At 51.1% G+C, this 20,861-nt stretch overlaps 3 protein-coding genes across 4 annotated transcripts in view; 1 reads left to right on the top strand and 2 right to left on the bottom strand.

Moving 5' to 3' along the window:
• Eci1 (enoyl-CoA delta isomerase 1) overlaps nucleotides 1-2,208 on the top strand; it is a 14,968-nt gene extending 12,760 nt beyond the window's left edge. Inside the window, exons 5-7 of the mRNA XM_028760804.1 lie at nucleotides 504-625; nucleotides 716-894; nucleotides 1,949-2,208. Coding sequence (XP_028616637.1) covers nucleotides 504-625; nucleotides 716-894; nucleotides 1,949-2,115 — 468 coding nt within the window. The 3' untranslated portion in view covers nucleotides 2,116-2,208. The remainder of the gene's footprint in view (nucleotides 1-503; nucleotides 626-715; nucleotides 895-1,948) is intronic.
• Nucleotides 2,209-3,656: 1,448 nt separating this feature from the next.
• Nucleotides 3,657-5,777, bottom strand: Dnase1l2 (deoxyribonuclease 1 like 2). The gene is made up of 7 exons (XM_028760803.1): nucleotides 5,560-5,777; nucleotides 5,317-5,405; nucleotides 5,145-5,228; nucleotides 4,964-5,064; nucleotides 4,657-4,769; nucleotides 4,304-4,555; nucleotides 3,657-4,003 (listed from the first exon to the last, which is right to left on the bottom strand). Exons 1-7 carry the CDS (start codon nucleotides 5,701-5,703, stop codon nucleotides 3,950-3,952), a joined length of 837 nt encoding a protein of 278 aa, XP_028616636.1. The 5' UTR covers nucleotides 5,704-5,777; the 3' UTR covers nucleotides 3,657-3,949.
• A 941-nt stretch (nucleotides 5,778-6,718) lies between these two features.
• E4f1 (E4F transcription factor 1) lies at nucleotides 6,719-18,201 on the bottom strand. Of its 2 annotated transcripts, none has more exons than XM_028760801.1 (14): nucleotides 17,969-18,201; nucleotides 14,426-14,577; nucleotides 12,508-12,622; nucleotides 10,253-10,446; nucleotides 10,045-10,165; nucleotides 9,735-9,887; nucleotides 9,471-9,637; nucleotides 8,925-9,134; nucleotides 8,384-8,492; nucleotides 8,062-8,279; nucleotides 7,671-7,869; nucleotides 7,450-7,592; nucleotides 7,317-7,379; nucleotides 6,719-7,242 (listed from the first exon to the last, which is right to left on the bottom strand). In XM_028760801.1, exons 1-14 carry the CDS (start codon nucleotides 18,120-18,122, stop codon nucleotides 6,886-6,888), a joined length of 2,355 nt encoding a protein of 784 aa, XP_028616634.1. In that variant the 5' UTR covers nucleotides 18,123-18,201; the 3' UTR covers nucleotides 6,719-6,885. The 2 variants fall into 2 exon arrangements, with proteins under 2 accessions (XP_028616634.1, XP_028616635.1); XM_028760802.1 differs by having other exon boundaries at nucleotides 8,384-8,489; nucleotides 17,969-18,137.
• Between the last annotated feature and the right edge of the window lie 2,660 nt (nucleotides 18,202-20,861).

The raw sequence follows: 20,861 nt of genomic DNA, 5'->3' as shown, positions 1-20,861 counted from the left end.
TTAGAGACTGTAAGGAAGGACTGGAGAGAGAGTCAGGTCTTAGGGGACTGTAAGGAAGGACTGGAGAGAGAGTCAGGTCTTAGAGACTGTGAGGGCCTGGAGAAGACACTGATGATTTGTCTCAGTGTGGAGCATCAGGGTGCATGTAGGGAGGAGACTGCCATTTTGGGGGTCCCAGGCATCCCGGTCACACTGTGTGATAATAGCTCCACAGCCTGACAGCTAAGTAAATATTTAGCATCAGGTAAAAGCTGCAAAAGGAGAAACAACTTGCTGTTCTAAGAGTAATGTTTTGGCCCCAAAAAGCTAGAGTCCTATACCAAAGCCTTTAGCCTCTCAGACCCCAGCTGCTGATCCCTGAGGTGCCAGTCGCAGCTTACATACCTACCAGACCTACTTGGCCCAGATGCCGGTGCAGTGCCAAGAGCTGTCACCGTCCTCAGCCCTGCCTAAGGAACATCTCTGCAGCATCTCCTGACCAAGTCTCTTGCTTCTCTCTGCAGGGAGCCTCTCCAGCTGGAGGCTGCCTCATGGCTCTCACCTGCGACTACAGGATCTTGGCTGATAACCCCAAGTATACCATAGGATTGAATGAGAGCCTGCTGGGCATTGTTGCCCCCTTCTGGTAATACAAGGGACTGCAGCCATACTTTATATTTGCGTCCTGGTGGGACATTCCCTCTTAGCTCAGAGGTGAAGGATGTCTTCATTGCAGGTTAAAAGACAACTATGTGAACACCATCGGGCACCGAGCGGCAGAGCGTGCCCTTCAGCTGGGGATGCTCTTCCCACCAGCAGAGGCCCTCAAGGTGGGTCTGGTGGATGAGGTGGTACCTGAGGATCAAGTACACAGCAAGGCTCGCTCAGTGATGGACAAGTGGTTGGCTATTCCAGGTAAGGAGCAAGCAGTGGGCAGCTTTGGGGCAGATGGCTAAGGGAAGCCCTTTCTTGTTCTTGTGACCCACCCTGGTGAAACCAAAAGTCCTTACAAGCTGGGATCTGGGAGAGTAGGCTGTGCTGTCTGTGATGCTGAGGCGCAGGGGTGAGCTTTACAGGCCATGAGACTGCTGCTGGGTAAGGCTCTTGGGGGGTGGAGGGGGGGAAGCCATCAGAAACAGCTGGCCACACAGCTGCATGCAGTGAAACTGCAGGGACACCAAGACATTTTGGTGTTTGACTTTTTTGAGACAGGGTCTCACTGTGTAGCTAAGGTTTTCCTGAGACAGCCTACTGACCCTGTGTCTTCAGATTTGGAATCTCTCCAATGCTGGTGTACAGGCATGTCCCACCAGCTCAGACACTGAACTTTTAATGTCATAGATTTCCCAAATTACAAAGTGTCTGGGCCTCCTTGGAGCCCTCCTCTCTAGGGGAGCCAGTTGCTTGCCCCTCCATGCACTAGCAAGTGCTCACTGCTTCGGGAAATGTGGTCAATAACAGAATTCAACGAAAAGGACAGAGCAGTTACTTGTGGGGCTGGGGATGGAACTCAGGGCCCATGCATGTGCTCTACCACCGACTTGTGTGCCAAGCCCTTAAAAAGTGACATAAAACAAAGCAAATTTTAAGAGCCAGGCATAGTGGCACAGTGCCTGTAATCCTAACACTCAGAGACTAAGAGAGAAGCACTACGCATTCAAGACCACCCTGAGCCACAGAGAGTTTTTATTATTGTCTCAGCAACAATAATAAAAACTCTCTTGTAGTATTCTCCTGTCTGCTCCTACGTTTTATTTTTGTTGGTTTGTTTAGATGGGATATTCACATGTATTTCAGGCTAACCCTGGACTCCCTAGCCCACCTTAGCTGAACAAATGCTTTTCCTCTGATGATTTTTCTGAACTACCTAGGAGAGTCCATATTTCAGTACTTGAAGAAAGTGTAGAGGAGCCAGGAATGGCCCCCCACACTCCACAGGTGAGTTTCATAAGTAACCCCATTTTTTCAGACCATTCTCGGCAGCTGACAAAGAGCATGATGCGGAAGGCCACTGCAGACAACCTGATCAAGCAGCGAGAAGCTGACATCCAGAATTTCACCAGTTTCATCTCCAGAGACTCCATCCAGAAATCCCTGCACATGTACTTGGAAAAGCTCAAACAAAAGAAGGGCTAACCTGTGGCCACCACACAGGTGTTTAGTGACGTGTGCCTTCTGGGGACCCACTGGTCCCAAGAATTATAAACAAGGTATTTTTCAACTTAAAAACTCTCTTAGCTCTTGTGTTCCTGACCTTAAAATGTCCTGTCCCAGGATGGAGGGGTGGCTCAGTGGTTAAGGGCACTAGCTGCTGTTGCACAGAATGCAGGTTCAATTCCCAGCTTCACTATAGTTCCAGGGGATACAGGGACCCCTCTGGACTCCAAGGGTACTTCCTGTGAAGCACATGGTACACATACACACAGGCAGGCAAAACACCCATGAACGTGTGCGCATGTGTGCGTGCGTGTGTGCGTGTGTGTGTGTGTGTATGGGCATTTGTGTGCATGTCTGTGTGTGTGTTTGTGTGTGTGTGTGTGTATTATAACAGTCCTGTTAGCTGGGTGGGGTAGGTCTGTCAGTACAGTGTTACCATGCTATCGTGTATCAACAAAGCAAGGTATGGTGGAAGCATCAATCCCAGTGCTGGGGAGGCAGACACAGGCAGATCCCTGGGACTCTGGCCAGCCAACTAATGAGTGCCAGAGAGACACACCTTGTCACAAAACAAGGTAGAACCTTCCTGGACCTCTGGCTTACACAGCCAGTGTACATGTGCATACTGACAAGCTATTCCGAGAAGCGGGGCCCGACAGCTGTGACTACAAGCACCTTTCTGCCCCAGCCCAGTATTGCTTATTCAGTGGTAAGGTCCTGAACCTTACATTAAATTTTGGAAAATCCAGATAGGCTTGCACTAAATCCTTGGTTCAGTTCCCAGAAATGCCAAAACAAACAATAAACTTTTCTAATTCATTGCAAGGGTTTTTCCCATGTGATTCATGCCTGTTCTCCAGTCTCACTACAGAGGTCTTATTGACCTTGGGCCTCCGTAATAGCTTGTGCATGCACGCACTCACGCACACACACACACACGCACAAAGATGACAAGTTTTAACAACCAGAGACCTCATGAGAGCCTTGTGTCTACAGAGCTTCTAAAGTGACGGCCCACCTGAGCATAAAATCTCCATCCTCCCGAGGCCTCGCCCAGCCCAAGCTACTCCACCAGGCACCTTTGAACGGCTCAATCTAAGCAGAGTGCAGGCTAGGCAGGACTTAGTGCCAGGCAGTTGCCTTTCCTGGGGTTCCTTTTCAGAAGGTGCCAGAAGAGCTCACTTCTGGGGTAGGTGTAGCCTCCTCTGCCTCCAGCAGTGCTAATGAGGGCAGATGCCATGGGCCTGCTCTCCAATCCAGCAGGGTCCAGAAAGGCATTACCACCTGAGCTGCCCAGGGATGGATGGTTCGTGAAGCATTTGAAGTTTGCACAAAGGCAGTAAGACTGGAGAGCTGGTGCGGTGTAGAGGAGCCAGTGTCCTCCAGGCTGGGACGTGATCAAGCTAAGCCATCCACTCCCCCGAGAGCAGCAGAAACAGACCTTCTGGGCATTAAGAGCAAGCTCTGCAGCCTAGGTACAGAGGGCTCAGAAAGCACAGAGGCCTCATCCACCCTGTGGGTAGTCCTGGCCAAGAGTGGCTTGTTTATTAAGCATGCAGCTCTGTGCTCGGCGGTGCTCCGGAGCCTTTCCTGGGTTCTCACAGCAACCCGATGAGGTAGGTGGCGTTAGTCCACCTTGCACATGAGGAAATGGGAGCCTTAAGGAATCCTGTAATGTGTTCGTAGCCATTGTCCACACCATCTGGTCCTACCCTGTATCCTCAGTGGGTGGGTGGCCTGCCACCCTGAATTCACTATGGTGCCATCCCTTGAGGTAATATTCCGCAGGTGGCATATCCTGAGGCCTTGGCTGTCAGTGACGTTTGAAAGTCACTTCCACAGGAAAATGGTCACTGATGGCAAGCGCCTGGAAGGAGAGAGAGAGCCTCAGCAGTTCAGCAGGGCAGCGTGTCCTCCAGCTCCACCTCCCCACCACCACCACCCCACCTCATAGGAGGCAGGGAAGGCCTGGCAGCCACCCTTGGGCCTCATACTGCCTCCATGTGGTATGGCAGAGAACAGAAATGTGCCAACAGTTCCTTCCTAGGGGCTTGACACTCTAAGGACCCTTAGCTATAATTGCTTTTGCTAGAGCGAAACTCCCATCAAGTGAGCATTTCTGTGAGGGGCTGCCTAGTGTGTCTGCTGGAGCCCTATCCACACTCACCTGGGTCTGATCTAGGTCAAATTCCTCCTGAAAGTTGTGAACTGTGGCCGATTCGGGCTTCAGGCTCCTGCGCAGGTGAGCGCCACTCACTACAATCCGGTCATAGGCACAGTCTGAGTTGCCCACTGTGGTGTCTGCACTGTCTGGGATGAGCCACTTAAACACCTCACTACTGCGAAGGCGGATGGATGGCCAGTCATGCGCCTTCACGTACTTGCAATCAGCATTAAAGTCACCCAGAAACAGCATGTCCTGTAGGCAAGCACAGCAGGCACATCTTAGCGGTGCTCAGTGGTCCAGACCTCTGAGAACACTGGTGATCTGGGACATGAATGGGGGGAGGGGTTGCCTACATCGGTGTTCCACTTGTCAATCACATCAAGGTAGACATCGTAGAGTGCATCGATTTCTGCCACCGCCTGCTTCGGCGCTGCATGAAGGGGGATCAGAACTAGCTCCCTGGCGGCTGTGGAAGGTGGGGATATGAAAGTCAAAGAAAAGCCTGGAAGAGGTAGGTCTGTCTGTCTGGGAGGGGGCCTAGGGCCAGCCCATGGCAAAGCAGAAAACCTGGAGACAGGAATGTCTCAGAGGAGCACCAACCCATACCAGGTCATGGCATGTCTGTAAACAACTAGATCTGGCACCCAGATCTCAACTCACCACAGCTAGGAACTGAGAATTTGACCACAAAAGGCTCCCGGCTGAAAGCATCCTCTGGGTCTGGGTACTGGTACGTGCTCACCACTGACACTACATCTTTCCTGAGAGCAGCAGAGAACAAGGTGTCTATGGAGCCGGTCACCTCTGCCCCTGTGTCCCCTCCCTGCCACCTGCCCCTCACCTGTAGACAAACAGATACATTTCCTTGTACTGGTCACGTCCAAGTGGCTTGCTGCTCACAAAACTGTACTCGTGCTTGGAGACTCTGTGGAGAGAGATGCCAGTCCCTCGGTCAAGGCACCGAACCAAGCTTGTGATCTTGGCTGGGGTTGTGGTGCCCGGCCCTGCCACACCTGTTAATTTGCTCCATGAGCAAGGACACTGCACTTAGGTCTGGGTCCCGCACCTCTTGCACCAGGGCGATGTCATAGCCAGCCAGGATCTGGAGGAAGAACCCACGGATGCATTGTCCCATCAGCCTAATTGCCCAGAGCCTAGCTCCTGGTCTCCATCTGCTCCCCAAGTCCCAGACTCTCCCAGAGTCTCCCATTCACCATCTATTGTTCCCAGCCCAACCCCACCCCACTGGGCCTCACCTGTGCTATGACACTGCCACAGTCTGGATCGGACACTTTGTTATCTCCAAAGCTCTGAACATTGAAGGCTCCAATGCGCAGCGCTGTGGCCCCCATGAACCCCAGTGCCCAAGCTGCTGTCAGCGGGACCCAGGGCCAGCCCATGGCAAAGCAGAAAACCTGGAGACAGGAATGTCCCAGAGGAGCACCAACCCATACCAGGTCATCGCATGTCTGTAAACAACTAGATCTGGCACCCAGGATCGGCCTGCATCCTGACACACTCCCATGTTTCTCCCATGTGTAGTGGACAGTGATGTCATTGCAAGGATGGAAAGATTCTATTCCCATGCAGCCTTCAGCCCACTCCAGCCCAGCCCAGCTCTTTGGACTTACCTGGGTTGGGAATAAAGTGGTATCAAAAAGTCAAAGGTCCCAAGTTAGTGAAATTCAGTCCAGACTGAGGACCTAATATGGCCCAAGATGAACTGCAGTCTTGGACCTACAATAGCTCTGATTTCAAACCACTCAGGTATTTGAAGCCCTGGACCAGGAAGGGGCTGGGCTACAATGGGAACCACCCCTTCCATGGAGTGGCTTCCAGAACTGGCTCCCATTCCAGAGACCCAAGAGAGCAAGGGACAGAGCATATGCTAAGCCACTTCCATTAACTGAGAATCAGGGCAAAAGGCCCTAGCCACCTCAACACCATTGGACAGCCATGCTGTGGCCAACTTCTCATTCTTCCCTGAGCTGTATTCCCTCAGGGAAACAGGCTGAGAAATCAAGAAAGACCAGCCCTAGCCTGCTCTGCCATCTCCTGCTGCTTCTCCAACACTTACCCATCACAGAGGACAGGATCAGCTGCTCAGGCAGACCCAAGGTCCTAGGTCTCTAGACCAACCCTATAACCCCTGGCAGCCCCAGATTTGGAAGCTGAAAAGAACACCTCACACCCTAGCAGGCTTGTGAAAACTGGAGTCACAGATCCAGCTAGGTAGGGGAGGAGGCTGTCTGTCAACATGCCAGAGACACCCACGCACCTTGAGGCGCCACCAGGGCTGGAAGCCAAGTATGGCTAGAGGGTGGCCCGAGTAGACAAGTGTATCCAGAGGACATACCTATGAAGGCAGTTGTGCCAGCCCCAGAGGCTGCCTCTACTTCAACACAACAAGCTGCAGGGGTTTTTTATGTTTTATTGTAAAGCAGAAAACAAACAAACAAAAAAACAAACAAACTGCATGTTCACTCTCTCTCCTTTGGCTGCCTGAACTTGGATGTCTTCTGACCAGGCAGGTGCGGGCAGACACTTGGGGTCCTCGCTCTTCCAAAGCAGAGGCCCTCAAACTATACGATGACCGTCTGCACCTCAAGCTGGCCCTCTGGTGAAGCAATGACCAGCTCTCCTCCGTGCTCAAGGATCTCTATGTCCTCTGATGACACCATTGTCACCGTGGCCTGTTCAGTACTGTCTGGACCTGCCCGTGCTGTGAGCACAGTGCCCTCGCTGATTGCTGAAGCCAGCGTCATGGCCACCTGCTCAGTAAGACTCTCAGGAGTGGCAATGGTGATTGTGTCCGCCGCAGTGGCCTCGGAGCCCAGTGCTGCCTCCTGGTCCATGGTGACATTCTGCACGATGATCTGGTGCCCAGCACCAGCCTGGTGCACGATCTGTTGTACCACCTTCATGATGTGACTGTCCACCTGCAGAGACCATGTTCAGCCTAAGGGGCTGCTCACAGCTCGACGATCCTCCCACTCCTCACCCAGACCCTCACCTCTGTCTGGGTGCCCTCAATGATCTCGGTGGCTTCACTGGTCTCTGTGTCATCTGCAGTAGCCTGGACAGTTGATTGGAGGTCATCATGGGCTGTCCCAAGTCCAAACCTGCCCCACCAGCTCTATACCTACCTCAATAATGTACTCTTGGGTATCAGCTACCACAGATGAGAACTCCACCAGTACGGTGTGGGGGTCTTCTGCAAGTACAGTGGCAGCCGCAGAGGGGCTCTCCTCAGATACCAGCAACTCCTCCACTTCCAGCAGGCAGCCCCCTGCCAACAGGGACGCTCAGCTCAGTCTGGGCCTGTTGACCCCAACCCTGACCCTCTCCTGCCATGTGTGGCCCAGACCTTTAGTGCGCAGGTGCCGGTTGAGTGTGCCATGCTCCGCGAAGCCACGGCCACACTTGTAGCACTTGAAAGGTTTCTCGCCTGTGTGGTGCCTCACATGCCGCACCAGAGAGCCCTTCTCCCGGAATCCTCGGCTGCAGAACTGGCACACGTGGGGCTTTTCTTCCAGATGTGTCCGGAAATGCACTTGCTGGGCATTCTAGGGAGACCTTTCTGTGACAGTCTGTTCTCCACCGTATCCCCAGATCTCCCTAGCCCAGGTCTGAGAGGCTAAGAGTGAACAGACTAGGCTAGGCTAGGAGGAGAGTGTGGGGAACTGGGCACAACCAGACCCCCAGTTAGACAGTGGAGGGTGGGTTTAGGCATAAGGATCTCAGGACCAAAGGCCTACCTTGGTTTTGTAACGCTTGCCACACTGGGGACAAGGGAAAGGCCTCTCGTCTGAGTGGACACGTCGGTGGCCCCGCACATGAGCAATGGTCTTATAAAGCTTCCCACAGTCTCCACAACGGAAGCGGCGCTCGTGCACATGCACCTCCTGGTGCTTCTTGAGCAGGTAGGCTTTGGGGAAGGCCTTGCCACACTGTGTGCAGGTGAATGGCCTCGGCCCTGAAGCCATACCCAATGTCAGGGCTTTTTCACCACCCATAAGCCCAGCAGCTGCCAGCCCACAGACCACCCTACCCATGGCCCCTCACCTCCCTGCTACCCACCTATATGACCTCTCTTGTGGGCCTCCAGGGTGGCTGCTGTTGGGAAAGTCTCACTGCACTGAGGGCACGGGTGGGTCCTGGGCACAGTGGCGGCCTCACTGGCCACCTGCTGGGAGACCACAGACCAACCTCTAGTACCTACCATAAGCTGTGTGTCAAAGGTACCAAACATCAGAGCCAGCCCCCTTCCCTCCGGGCCTTAGGTAAGGAAGTTAACAGTCTACAAACAGTTAAGCATAAAGCAACACTACTTTTCAAGCCAGGCACAGTGGTGCATGCCTGTAATTCCAGCCTCCAGGAGAAGCAGGGAACTGAGAACTGAAGTCAACACTGGCTATACCATAAATTTGAGGCAACCCGGATTACACTAGATGGTTTCTCAAAAGACATTAAAAAACCTAAATAAAAATGAATGAGGCAGCTAGCAGCCCCTCACCTCCATCGCCCCCAACCCCTCCACCCCCCAACCACCCCTCCCTGCATGAGAAGCAGACACTGGGTCAGCCCCACCAAAAGGAGCATGCCAGTAACAGAAACCTACTGTCTCTATCTGCTCCACCTCCAGCAGTGGCAGTTCTGGGGGTCCATCTCCCAGGGACTGGGGACTGGACCCAGAGGGAGGGGCTGGCTCCAGAGTACTCTCCTCCCCAGTGACCCTCTCAAGGACAATGCCAGAGTTCTGCATGGCCTGATGTAGCAGGTTCTCACGGCTGTTCTCACTGGAACAGGGAAGCTCCTCAGAGTCTGGGGACTGTAAGGGAGGTAGAGGGAAAGAAGGAAGGAGGGAGGCCTGCCAGGCAGCCCAGCATAGGACACCCATCCCTCCTCACCCCACATGGCAGAGTCCTGACAGGCCCATCTTTGGAACCCCAGGCTGCACAGGCAGCTGCCTTTGTTCTCATTAAATTCCATCCCGCTCTCCCTAGACTTGAACTCACACTCCCTCGATGTTCCCCTGCCCTGACATGCCATCTACTAAGTTCTTGCTTTCTTGGGTAGGGCAGGAGGTAACCTTGTCCTGCTCCTGCTGAAGGCAGGATCTGAACACAAGCTGGCACTGGGATCGGAGCGCAGAAGCAGCACCTACCTCTGGGGTCAGGGCTTTCATGCCCAGGGGAAGCTCCTGCATCTGCACATGGACTTCATGGATGACAGTGCCCTTGGCATCTGTCACCAGGTGAATCACAGGTGATGTCTCCATGGGTTCTCCTGCCACTGATGATGTCACGGTCCCCACAGTGGAGGCACTGGACCCTTTAATGCAGAGCTCAATGAGTCCTTGAAGAGCCTGGCGGCCAATTTGGGGAACCCCAGTCCCAGGAACTCGGGCAGGCAGCCTCCCCAAGCTGACCTGCAGGCACTTCCTCTTTGTCCACAGCTGTGTCCTTGCTTATGCTGAAGCGGATCTTTTCTGTGCATGGAGTGAGAGATTTGAGGTGCCGAGTCAGTGCGCCTGACTCTCGGAAGCTTTTTCCACACTTGGCACATTTGTAGGGGCGCTCATCTGTAGAGAGAACAGTCAGCCCCCAATGGGAGATGGGCAATGTCCTGTGTTGGGGGGACACCAGGTCTTTTCATCTAGAAGGACGCAGGCAAGCTGTAGGGTCCCCTAGAGGCAACCACAGGTTCCATAGTGTAGCTTTAAGCCCCACTTCACATACCAGTGTGCCGTCGGTGGTGCCGGATGAGAGAGCCCTTGGTCCGAAAGGAGGCCCCACAGAGCTTGCACTCGTGCTCCTTGCGGCTGCTGTGCGTTACCATGTGGGCCTTGAGGATGCTGCCCTGTGGGGAGGGTCAGTAAGGCTCAAGGCACTTCAGTGGATAGGAACAGGCAGGGGAGCCAGTGAGCCCTTGGCCCCAGGGGCTCACCGTTTTGAAGGTCTTGTGACATAGCATGCACACGTAGCGGCCTTCCTTGTTCACCAGCAGCTTGACTTGGGCCTGCTCGCCCTCCCCAATAAGCCCAAGTTCCTGATGTTTAGGACTGCCTGGAGCCTCTGCCATCTCGCCATCCCCTGGCTCTGCCTCAGCAGCCACAATGACCTCTTTGATGTGCCCACTTCCTGAGGGAGAGGCAAGTTAACATAAGCCTCAAGACCTACCACAGCCCTGCCCATAGGGATCCCTCCACAGGAGTCCACTAGACCATAGAACCTCCCCAGTCCTAGGGCTCAGAACCTGGATCCAATCCTCACTGAGGGAAATCCATGAAGCAGCCATTACAGGCAACCTAACGTGACAGAGAGACCACCTCCAACTCAGTAGCACTGCCTGAAGCTCAGAACCCCCAGACTGTGCCCAATATGGACAATCTCCATGAGGAGACATCCCAGCCCCTAAGCCAAGAGACACAGGTAAATAAGCAGTAGGCATCCTAGTTCAGCTCCCTGCATTGGTTTTCTGCTGGATGGTCCCAGTTCCATCAATATAAAGGAGAGAGAGTTCTGCGGGCTGTCTGTTGGCCTTGACTGCCAGTGGGTAGACAGGCGGCCCTAGCCATGTGCAGAACTGACTGGAGAAACTAGACACTGAGATGGCTGGAGAAAAGAAGGTCAGGAGGTTGCACTTCCGGGGGATGTGGAGGAGCCATACTACAAACACACTTGACATTTTCTACTCAAAGGTGATGAGTGGGAAGAAGCTGTGCAACTGCTTCTTAGAAGCCATCTCCATGCCGCTGGCTGCGTTCCGACAGTCCATTCTCTCAAAACAGAATGAGTGAGCACCATGACTCAGAAACAATTAAGGACATCTCTCGCCCATGCTCCAGCCCAGTGCTCCAAAAGTCCCTTCCCAAAAGACAGACCTGATGGGTGAGGAACACAGGTGCACCAACCCAAGAGGAAACTCCTTTGTACTAGACAGGATGCAGAGAACCTAGAGCTGATTCTCAGCTACCCCACTCCCTCACTGCCCTTTCTTTACCCAGGCCATCAGAAATGCTGGTGAGCCCTGGGTCCCCTCCCCTGGGGATATCTGCAAAAAGTACAGAAGCAGAGGGTCCCTGAAGAGGGGAATGCTGTGTTAAGCCAAAGCTTGAAACTGGTGGAGACTGGGAGTGGGTGGGAAAGGACCCAGCTGGTAGAGCCTGGTTCCACATCAGAACCCAGTGAACTTGTTTTCCCAAACACCACCCACCACAGAAACTAAAGTATGTGCCAGGGCCCCACCCCCATGTGACAACATTCCTAAGTCTGAGTGGCGAGGGGTGAGTCTCCCTGTTGCAGAAACATTGAGAAAGGCAGTGGAAACCCAGACAAGTGTGCGGGTGCCTCCAAGGGAAGGGTCATATGCTCAGAGGACCTCTTCCCAAGGTTTGCTTCCTGCCCCAGCTGACTGTCAGAGCTTCTCAAGGTCAAGTTCCAGCCTGTCTCAACCCCTTCCTGCCCACTTGGCCATCCATCCAGCTGCCTTGGTCCCAGCAGAGCACTGGGCATTATCTCCCCAACACCCATTATCCTTCCATGGCTTCTGAACACTCATCCCTTTCCTGAACTTAGTCTCTGATTCCCTCCACTTGTCCAAGCCCAGAATGTCCTTTGACCGCTCCCTGCCTCCTCAGCACAGTCTCCAATTAACGAGCACTTGACCCAGCCTGGGCCTCTCAGCAGCCGCTCTCCGCTGCAGTCAGTGAGCACTTCAGTTGAAAGCGTTAGCCATCAAAGAGGCTCGGCGTTATATGCTCATAAAAGCCCAACAAGAACCAGGGCACCAATCCTCACGCCAGTGTAAACAAGCAGAGGGACAGGAAGGAAGGATCGGGTGGCAGAGAAGTACAGAAGATACTAAGGAAGACCAGGACAGAGATGGCCTGCAAACGCACACGAGAGAGACAACTTCATGGTGATGTGCACCCCCAAGATTCCCAAATGCCTGCAAGTACTCTGGGCAGTAAGAAGTGTCCTGGGATACCCTCCCTAAAAGAGCAGAGTGGCTACTGAGCCTCCTCCTCAAGGACTGCCTAGGGGAAGGCTCGCACAAGGCGTGGGCTCTGCCCCTCTGTGGACAGGCCTGGCTCTTGGGAGAGTGACGGCCATGAACAGTGGAGATCCTCCAGCCCTGACTATGATCAGCCATCAAGCAATCCCTCAGAATTGAGGGCGACCCATGGCCAGCTGGCTTACCAACAAGGTCAGGAGCATGGCTGATGTCCTCTGCCAGAGAGGCAGCCTCGACCACAATGTGGGCCACAGTGATCGGTTCCTCCTCTGGACCTCCCTCTGCTGCTGTTGGCACCACCTGTCAATGCGGTCACAAACAGATGAGATGCACCTGTGGGTTCCAGAATTCAGAGAAGACTCTTGGTTCCCTCTGTGGTAGAAGGGGACTTCCTTCTAGTCCAGTCTATGTCCTACAGGAAGGCTGTCGGGTGGGCTCCTGGCCCCAGAGTCAGGGTCAGCCCCATCAGTCTAACACCTCTGACCACCATGGCCTGGACACAGATCAGAGAGCATAAATAGCGAGGGGCCATAACAGGCACCAAGATGGGCTAGCTGCAGGAATGCCCCGCCCCACTACCCCAGCCAGCCGGTCAGAAGAAAAGACCCCATGGCTGTGGGACATACCATCCAGCAAGGCACTCGGTGAGGGGGCAAGTAATAAAGACAGAATTCGAGAGTTAATCCTTTTCTTTTTTCTTTTTTTTTTTTTGGTTTCTTTTTTTTTTCTTTTTTTTTTAGGTTTTTCGAGACAGGGTTTCTCTGTGTAGCCCTGGCTGTCCTGAAACTCACTCTGTAGACCAGGCTGGCCTCAGAAATCTGCCTGCCTCTCCCAAGTGCTGGGATTAAAGGCTGCCTGGGGAGTTAATCCTTTTCTATTGAAGTCTGTATGACTCCCTCCTCAGAGCCTGAGGCCACTGACATTTCCTAGCAAAGGTCCTCAACCTTCCTAATGCCACACCCTATAACAGTTCCTCAGGGCGTGGTGACCCCCAACCATGAATATAACTGTAATCTTACTACTGTTATGAATCGTAATGTGAATATTTGTGCTTTCTGACGGTCCTGGGTGACCCCTGTGAAAGCGTTGTTTGACAACTCAAAAAGAGTCACAACCCACAGGCTGAGACTCACTGGAAGCTGCTTCCAGCAGCTCCTGGAAGCTCCTTCTCTTGGAGCAAGGGTACTAGAGACTGAACTTGTAGGCTTGTGCAGGCTAAATAAATATTCTACTACACAGCTATACTCCTAGGCCTCTTTTCATTTGTAAAAATAGAAAAGATGTATTAATTTTACATATATGAGTGTTTTGCTTGTATGTATGTATGTATGTATATATGTATACCACATGTATGCCTAGGACCCACAAAGGCCAGAAAGAGGGCATCAGAATCCACACAACTGTAGTAACAGATGGTTGTGAGCTGAGTCTCACACAAGTGCTGAGACTGAACCTGAGCTCTCTGCAAGAGCAGCACGTGCTCTCAACCATCGAGTCAACACTCCAACCTTCTTTAAATTGTTACTCTGAATCTAAGCTGTCTAAGATAGCCTCAAACTTACACTGTAGCTCAAGTTGGCCTTAAACTTGTAACCCTTCCGTCTTTGTCTTCTCTATAGCTACAATCACAGACCTATACTATAAGGCCTGGCCAGAGCCTCTTCTTAGTTCTACCCAATAAGACTGATGAGAGAGCATCATCTCATAGGGATGCTGTCTAATTTAGTAAGACAGTGAGTACATCTCCAAACACACTGGGAACCAATCAAGGGGCTCATCTTCCTGTAGGTACCAGAACCCAGTAGGGCCTACTTCAAGAGATCCCTGGGAACCACATGCATAGGACAGGAGACAAAAGTTTTCATGATCACACACGCGCGCGCACACGCACACGCACACACCCTACAACTATGTAGGCTGCTGAGAGGTTGAGTTACCCCAGGCCATGCAAAGCACCACTACTCTCTTACTAGTATAGCCTGGTCTTCCTTCACTTACACCCAGGCATATGTCATTAACCAGCTGTACAGGCTGGTCAAAACACTGTTTCACAAATGAGCCAAACCAGAGGAGTGAGGATGGTAGCAGCTAGTATGGGCTCACCTCCTGGCCCAGCAGCGCAGTGGCAGCAGGGGTGGTGGGCAGAGCCTCTTGAGGGGCCCGATGGCAGGTCTTCTGAATCTTGTGCTGGACAAAGTCCTCCAAGGCAGTGAATTCCACTTGGCAGCGGCCACATCTGTGCACATCATCCTCATCTGCAATAAGGCTGATGTTAAGGGATGTAGGGGCAATCAGGCCCTCTTCCAGCTTCCCTTCCAGGCTGAGACAAGAGATACCCAAGGATAGCCTTAAACCAGAGTCGGTATGCCTGCTCACCCAGGAGCTCGAGGGAACACACTGGAGGAGTACATCCAAGGCTGGGGAAGTCTATGGTCTAAGCCCATCCTTTAGAGGTCTACAGAAGCAAGGCCTCCCAGAGAGACCAGCACTCTGTACAGGGTTACCCTGACCACACATTTATACTGCAAAGGCACAATGAAACTATCATATCTAAAGCACCCCCCCCCAAGCCCAGGGGGGAGAGTCTGGGAGGCATAGGAACTCACCCAAGCAAGCTTGGAGACAGCAGAGGACCCAAATTTAAGATTACTGGAGAGTTGGGGATGTAGCTCAATGGTAGAGCACTTGCCTAGCATACATAAGACCTCTGAGTTTGGATCCCCAGAATTTAAAAATATTTTAGGACTGCTGGTGATTGAATGTGTAAGCATCTCAGTTGCCATCCCGAAATTATCTCCACATCTTGAAAGAATAAAGTAGGGCTAATTAGTGTATCTGGTGCACAGCAGGGACTTTTAGAAGGCTGATATCCACAAAGCATTGGCTAATAGGCCAGCTTTTTAAAAACACAGAATAGCAGGAGCCCTCACTCTGACCAATCTTACTATTTTGAATATGTGTGCATATGGTGCTGTGAATGAGCTTTGAACATGCTAAGCAAACATTCTACCACTGGGACACACCCACACCTTGCCCCTTCCTTTCTTCTGATGCTACATTGTCCCTCCTGGGTAGCATCCTACTCCAGAGTTTATTCCAGGGATAAGCAGTCCAGAGCAGTTACACATGCCACATACACTGCCCTGAATATATAATGACTACATAAGAATTGTTTTGGGGGCTGGAGAGATGGCTTAGTGGTTAAGAGCACTGGCTGCTCCTCCAGAGGACCCAGTTTCAATCCCCAGCACCCACATGGTAGCTCATAACTGTCTGTAACCCCAGTTCCAGAGGATCTGACACCAATGCACATGAAATAAAATAAAATTATGAAAAAAAAACCAACTAGTTTTCTTTCTTATTTTTGTTTTGCTTTTTTGAGACAGGATCTCTCTACATGACCACAGCTGTTCTGTAACTAACTCACTATTTAGAACCAGGATGGTTTGAACTCAGAGATTCACCTGCCTCTGCCTCCCTAGTGCTGGTGTGCACCACCACTCCTGCTCCCTCCCCCTTCTCCCCCTTTTTGCTTTAAGATTTGTCTATTTTTACTTCATGTGTGCGTGTTTTGCCTGCATGTATATCAGTGCACTGTATGTGTGGCTGGTGCCCACAAAGACAAGAAGAAGGCGTCAGATCACCTGGAACTGGAGTTACAAACATTTATTAGCTACTCGGTAAGTGCTAGGAGTTGAACCCAGGTTCTCTGTAAGAGCAACAAGTACTTTTTTGTTTTGTTTTGTTTTTTTGGTTTTTCGAGACAGGGTTTCTCTGTATAGCCCTGCTGTCCTAGAACTCAAACTCAGAAATCCACCTGCCTCTGCCTCCCAAGTGCTGAGATTAAAGGCATGTGCCACCATAGCCCAGCTGCAACAAGTACTCTTTTAACCACTGAGCCACCCTTCCAGCTCAGCACCTAAGAATTTAACCAAATCATGCCGGCACCCTGGGGAAAGGGATGACTTAGTCCATCCTAGAGAGATTACTAAGGTTCGAGGTCACTGAGCTGAGCCATCAGACTCAGCTTCCAAAACAGTCTGCCAGTTTCCACTGTCTTACACTACATCAAAGTCAAACCCAGGCTGGGTCAAGGAGGAGTCAATGACAAATTAGTGATCCAATAAAAGGCCAAACCCAAGCTATGACTGGCCCATAGGCCACCTGAAAGAGGGTGGTGCCCTCCACTCGGCTCACACTCACAAACCAAGCACTGAAGTGCCTTACCCCTCCCACCCCACTCATTCAGAGTCTGACTCAGCACCAAGATGTTGACACTGAAAGAGCCCCTGACCCAGAAAAGCACACACCTATCCCATTTCACACTGAGAAAAAGATCATAAACCAGTGCTTCTCAAGAGGTGGGTCATGACCCCTTGTGGTGCTATCAGTTACAACTCATAACTAGCAAACTTGCAGTTATGAAGTAGCAACAAAACAATTTTCTGGTTGGGGGTTCCACAACTTGAGAAACTATATTAGAGGATGGAAGCATTAGGAAGGTGAAGAACCACTGTCATAAGTACACCCAAGAACTTACAAGCACATGCCTTTATCCCAGCAATGGGGAAGCTGAGGTAGAAAGATCTCTGTGAGTTCAAGGCCAAATCTACACAGTGAGACCCTGTCTTAAAAAAACAAAAATCAGGGGTGGGGATTTAGCTCAGTGGTCGAGCACTTGCCTAGCAAGCGTAAGACCCTGGGTTCGGTCCTCAGCTCTGAAAAAAAAAAAAAAAATTAAGAAACTCCAAAGAGATCCCTGAGGTTGTAACTGACTCTCTCCAAGTTGAAATAAGGGAGAGAGAAAAAAAAAGTGGGACTGAATTCTTTCGTGACAAACAGCAGCAATATACCAATAATACTTGCCAAACCACTTCCTGTCTGATCAAATCTACAGCTCCGTGGAACTAAAACACAGGAGATATCCAAACCATCTCTGAAAGATATCAGTACCTAGAGAAGTAATCCTTAGTGTACCCAACACAGCCCTCGGCATACAGACACGATTTTAACTCTTTCCCATCCTCCTAGGAAAAATTAAAGGGTTTAGAAGAGAAGTTACAACCCCGGCTCCAATCTGATCCTTGACAGGAACCAGATGGACGATCAAACAACTTTACAACCCTTGAACCTCAATTATCTCCATCTCTGAAGTGAAGAGTAGTAATAATAATTCGCTTTTCGAGGTTGATTTAAGGAATGGTAAAAGTCGGGTGTGGGGAGGTGGTGTTCCTGGAATCGTTGCTCCACCCCGTAGGGAAGACCCAGGTCCTCAATGGGGCGGTGTCGCCTCCCCAGGTCAGGTCCCTAATCCCTTTCTGACAGGGCGGCCCCGCCTCCAGTCCCCAGCTCCGCCCGGGCTAAGGCCTCAGTGCCAGAGGGGACGCAGAACCTAGGGCTGTTGAGTGCTGAAGAGGAGCGAGCAATGTTTGTTTGGCCAGATCTACGCCAAGGGGCTGGAGAAATGGGCTCCCTATGAGCCTCTGCACACAGCCCCGCGGGTTAGAGGTGGTCCGAAGGGAAAGCTGGGAGAGTTGTGAGGGTTTGCAGACACTCGAGGAGCCTGGATCCGGGCGAGACTGTACACCGCAGCCCGGGCAGAGCCGCCCGCACCCCGGCCATACCAGGCTTCTGTAGCCTCGTTACCTTCCTCGCTGAAGGGCGCTGGGAGCCCAAGGAAGCCGCCGGAGGACAAGGCCGCCGCCGCCGCAACCCCGCCCTCGCCCGCTTCACGCCCGGCTTCGGCCCGGGCTTCTGCCGTATGAGCGGCCGTCACCCGCACTGCCATCGCGCCCTCCATGTCGCAACGCGCCACAGGAAGATGGCGGATTTACGACCATGTCGTCATAACAACGGGCCGCACCGAGGGCTGCGTATCCGACAAGCAGGGGGCGGGACAAGAACGAGTTTGACGGACAGGCTGAATGGCGGGACTACGGGTTGTGGTCTGGAGCTTCAGTAGAGGAGCTTGGCTCTTTGAGAGCTTCCAGCGCCGGACTTCAGGGCGGAAATGAGCGAAGTTTGTCCAGTTAAAACTGGCGGGATTTAGCGGAGGGTGAACCATCCCTGGAGTAAAGAATCTGAACTCACTCCTCACTTTTTTTTTTAAATGAGTATGAATATTTTGTCTGCATACATGTATGTGCACCGCGTGCATGACTGGCACCCGCGGAGCCCAAGACGGTGTCTGATCTGGAACTGGAATTACAGATGAAGTTGAGAATTGAACCTAGATACTCTGGAATAACAGCCAGTGTGTTCTTAGCTGCCCAGAGAATCTGAACTCTTTAGGTTCGCTACCCAATATAGACTCCTGGAGTCAGACCGGGGTTCAATGTCAGAATTCCCTGGGTATGAGAAAAAACTCCAGTTGGAGATCAAAAGACTTTTAATCTTCATATAACTAAGTTTTGAAAAGTATACATAAAAATGGCCATTTGTGACATTTAGTATGCTGACAGCGTTGAGCAGTCATCACCAAAAGTTAGTTCCAAAACTGATTGGTTCGTTGGTTGATTTGAGACAGGGTCTGACTTTGTAGCTCCTGGTGGCCGGTAACCCTGGTCTACAAAGTGAGTTCCAGGACAGCCAGGGCTACACAGAGAAACCCTGTCTCGAAAAACCAAACCAAAAATAAAATAAAATAAAATAAAAATAAATGAAGTGTTGCTCTAAACATTCTTGTATAAATTGCTTTTATATTTTTATATCGTTTCCCAGTCTCTTTTAATTTTATTTTTAAGTAGCTTCTTGAAACTATTTTGCTGGATTAATCCTCATAAGATAGCAATCGTGGGGGCTCCTGAGATGGCTGACACCTGACACCTGACACTAAACCTAACAATCTGAGTTTGATCCCCAGGGGACCCACAAAGATGACGATGGCCTCTAAACTCCACGTGCACCCTGTGGCAAACAAGCATCCATACACATATGTACACACATACACCCACATATAAAAATGTAAGTTTTTGTTTTAAAATTCCAGTCACCAGACAGCTCATCAGGTAAAAGCACTTCCCTTAGTGTGTGTGTGTGTGTGTGTGTGTGTGTGTGTATAATTTTAAAGAGAGAGTTCTAAAGGGCTAGAGAGATGGCTCAGTGGTTAAGAGCTCTATTTATTCTCCCAGACAGGGATTTGAACCTCAGTACCCATATAAACTCTAACAACCATCTGTAACTCCATTTCCATGGGATCTGATGCCGTCTTCTGCCCTCCCCAGGCATCAGGCATACAAGTGATGTATTAAATATTTAGACAGGCTAGCCTCAAAATCCCAGAAGACTCACACGGCTCTACTTCTTGAGTGGTGAGATTAAAGGCATGAGCCACTATCCTAGCCTGGTAATTTTATTAGGATAAAATTGAATGACAAATACCTTAGCATATGAAAGCTCAACAAACATTTTCTGTAAAGATGAATGACTGACACCTTTAACTCATTCTTTAAAAACTTTATTTTTATTATTTAGATTTATTATTTTGTGTGTAGTATTCTATACCACATGCATGCCTGATGCCCAAGAAGGTGGTGAGCTTGCATGTGGGTACTGAAAATCAAACATGGGCTCTTTGCAAGAACAAGTGCTCTTAACCACTGAGCCAACTCTCTAGCCCCAAAAGGTTTTATTTTACGTGTATAGGTGTTTTGCCTACAAGTATGCCTATACACATTTATGCAATGCCCACAATGGCCACAAGATGGTGTCCTACTTCACGGACCTGGAGTTACAGAGGATTGTTAGCTGCCGTGTGGGCTCTAGAATTCAACCACCACCCCTTCCTCTGGAAGAACCACCAGTGTTCTTAATCACTAAGCCATCTCTCTAGCCCCAAGCCTGGGCTACACAGAGTTCCAGGCCAGCCAAGACTTCCTAGTGGGACCCTGTCTAAAAATGAATTAAAAATAAATTAGATAAATTATCCTACCAGCTAAGGAAGTTTCTGTTTTTTGGTTTTTGTTTTGGTTTGGTTTTGGTTTTTTGAGACAGAGTTTCTCTGTGTAGCCCTGGCTGTCCTGGAACTCACTCTGTAGACCAGGCTGGCCTCGAACTCAGAAATCTGCCTGCCTCTGCCTCCCAAGTGCTGGGATTAAAGGTGAGCGCCACCACTGCCCAGCAAGTTTTTATTTAAAAGGTTTTCAAAAGTGTGTGTGTGTGTGGGGGGGGGTGGATGCTCATGTAAGCGTGTGTATGCAGTGGTGGAGGCCAGAGAGGACGCTGTCAAATGGGCTCCTCTAGCCCTCTTCACCTTGTACCTGGAGTTTACCAGTTTTGATTAAGCCAGCAAGTAGCCCGAGTGATCCTCCTGTCTCTCTCTGTCACACACATGGACATGCTCTTTCTTTTTTTCTTTCACCCTCTCTCCACACCCTCCCCCCCCGCCAATTTCCCTAGAGAGGGTTTCTGTGTGGCCCTGGCTGTCCTAGAACTTACTCTGTACACCAGGCTGGCCTCAAAACTCAGAGATATGCCTGCCTCTGCCTCCCAAGTGCTAGGATTAAAGGTTTGTGTGGGGCTTGGGGTTAAATTGTTCTGG

The sequence above is a fragment of the Grammomys surdaster genome, unplaced genomic scaffold (assembly GCF_004785775.1).
Source record: "Grammomys surdaster isolate TR1022 unplaced genomic scaffold, NIH_TR_1.0 126612, whole genome shotgun sequence".
Lineage (NCBI taxonomy): Eukaryota > Metazoa > Chordata > Mammalia > Rodentia > Muridae > Grammomys > Grammomys surdaster.
Note: the sequence above shows the minus strand (reverse complement) of the source record. Positions and strands in the feature narration are given on the sequence as shown.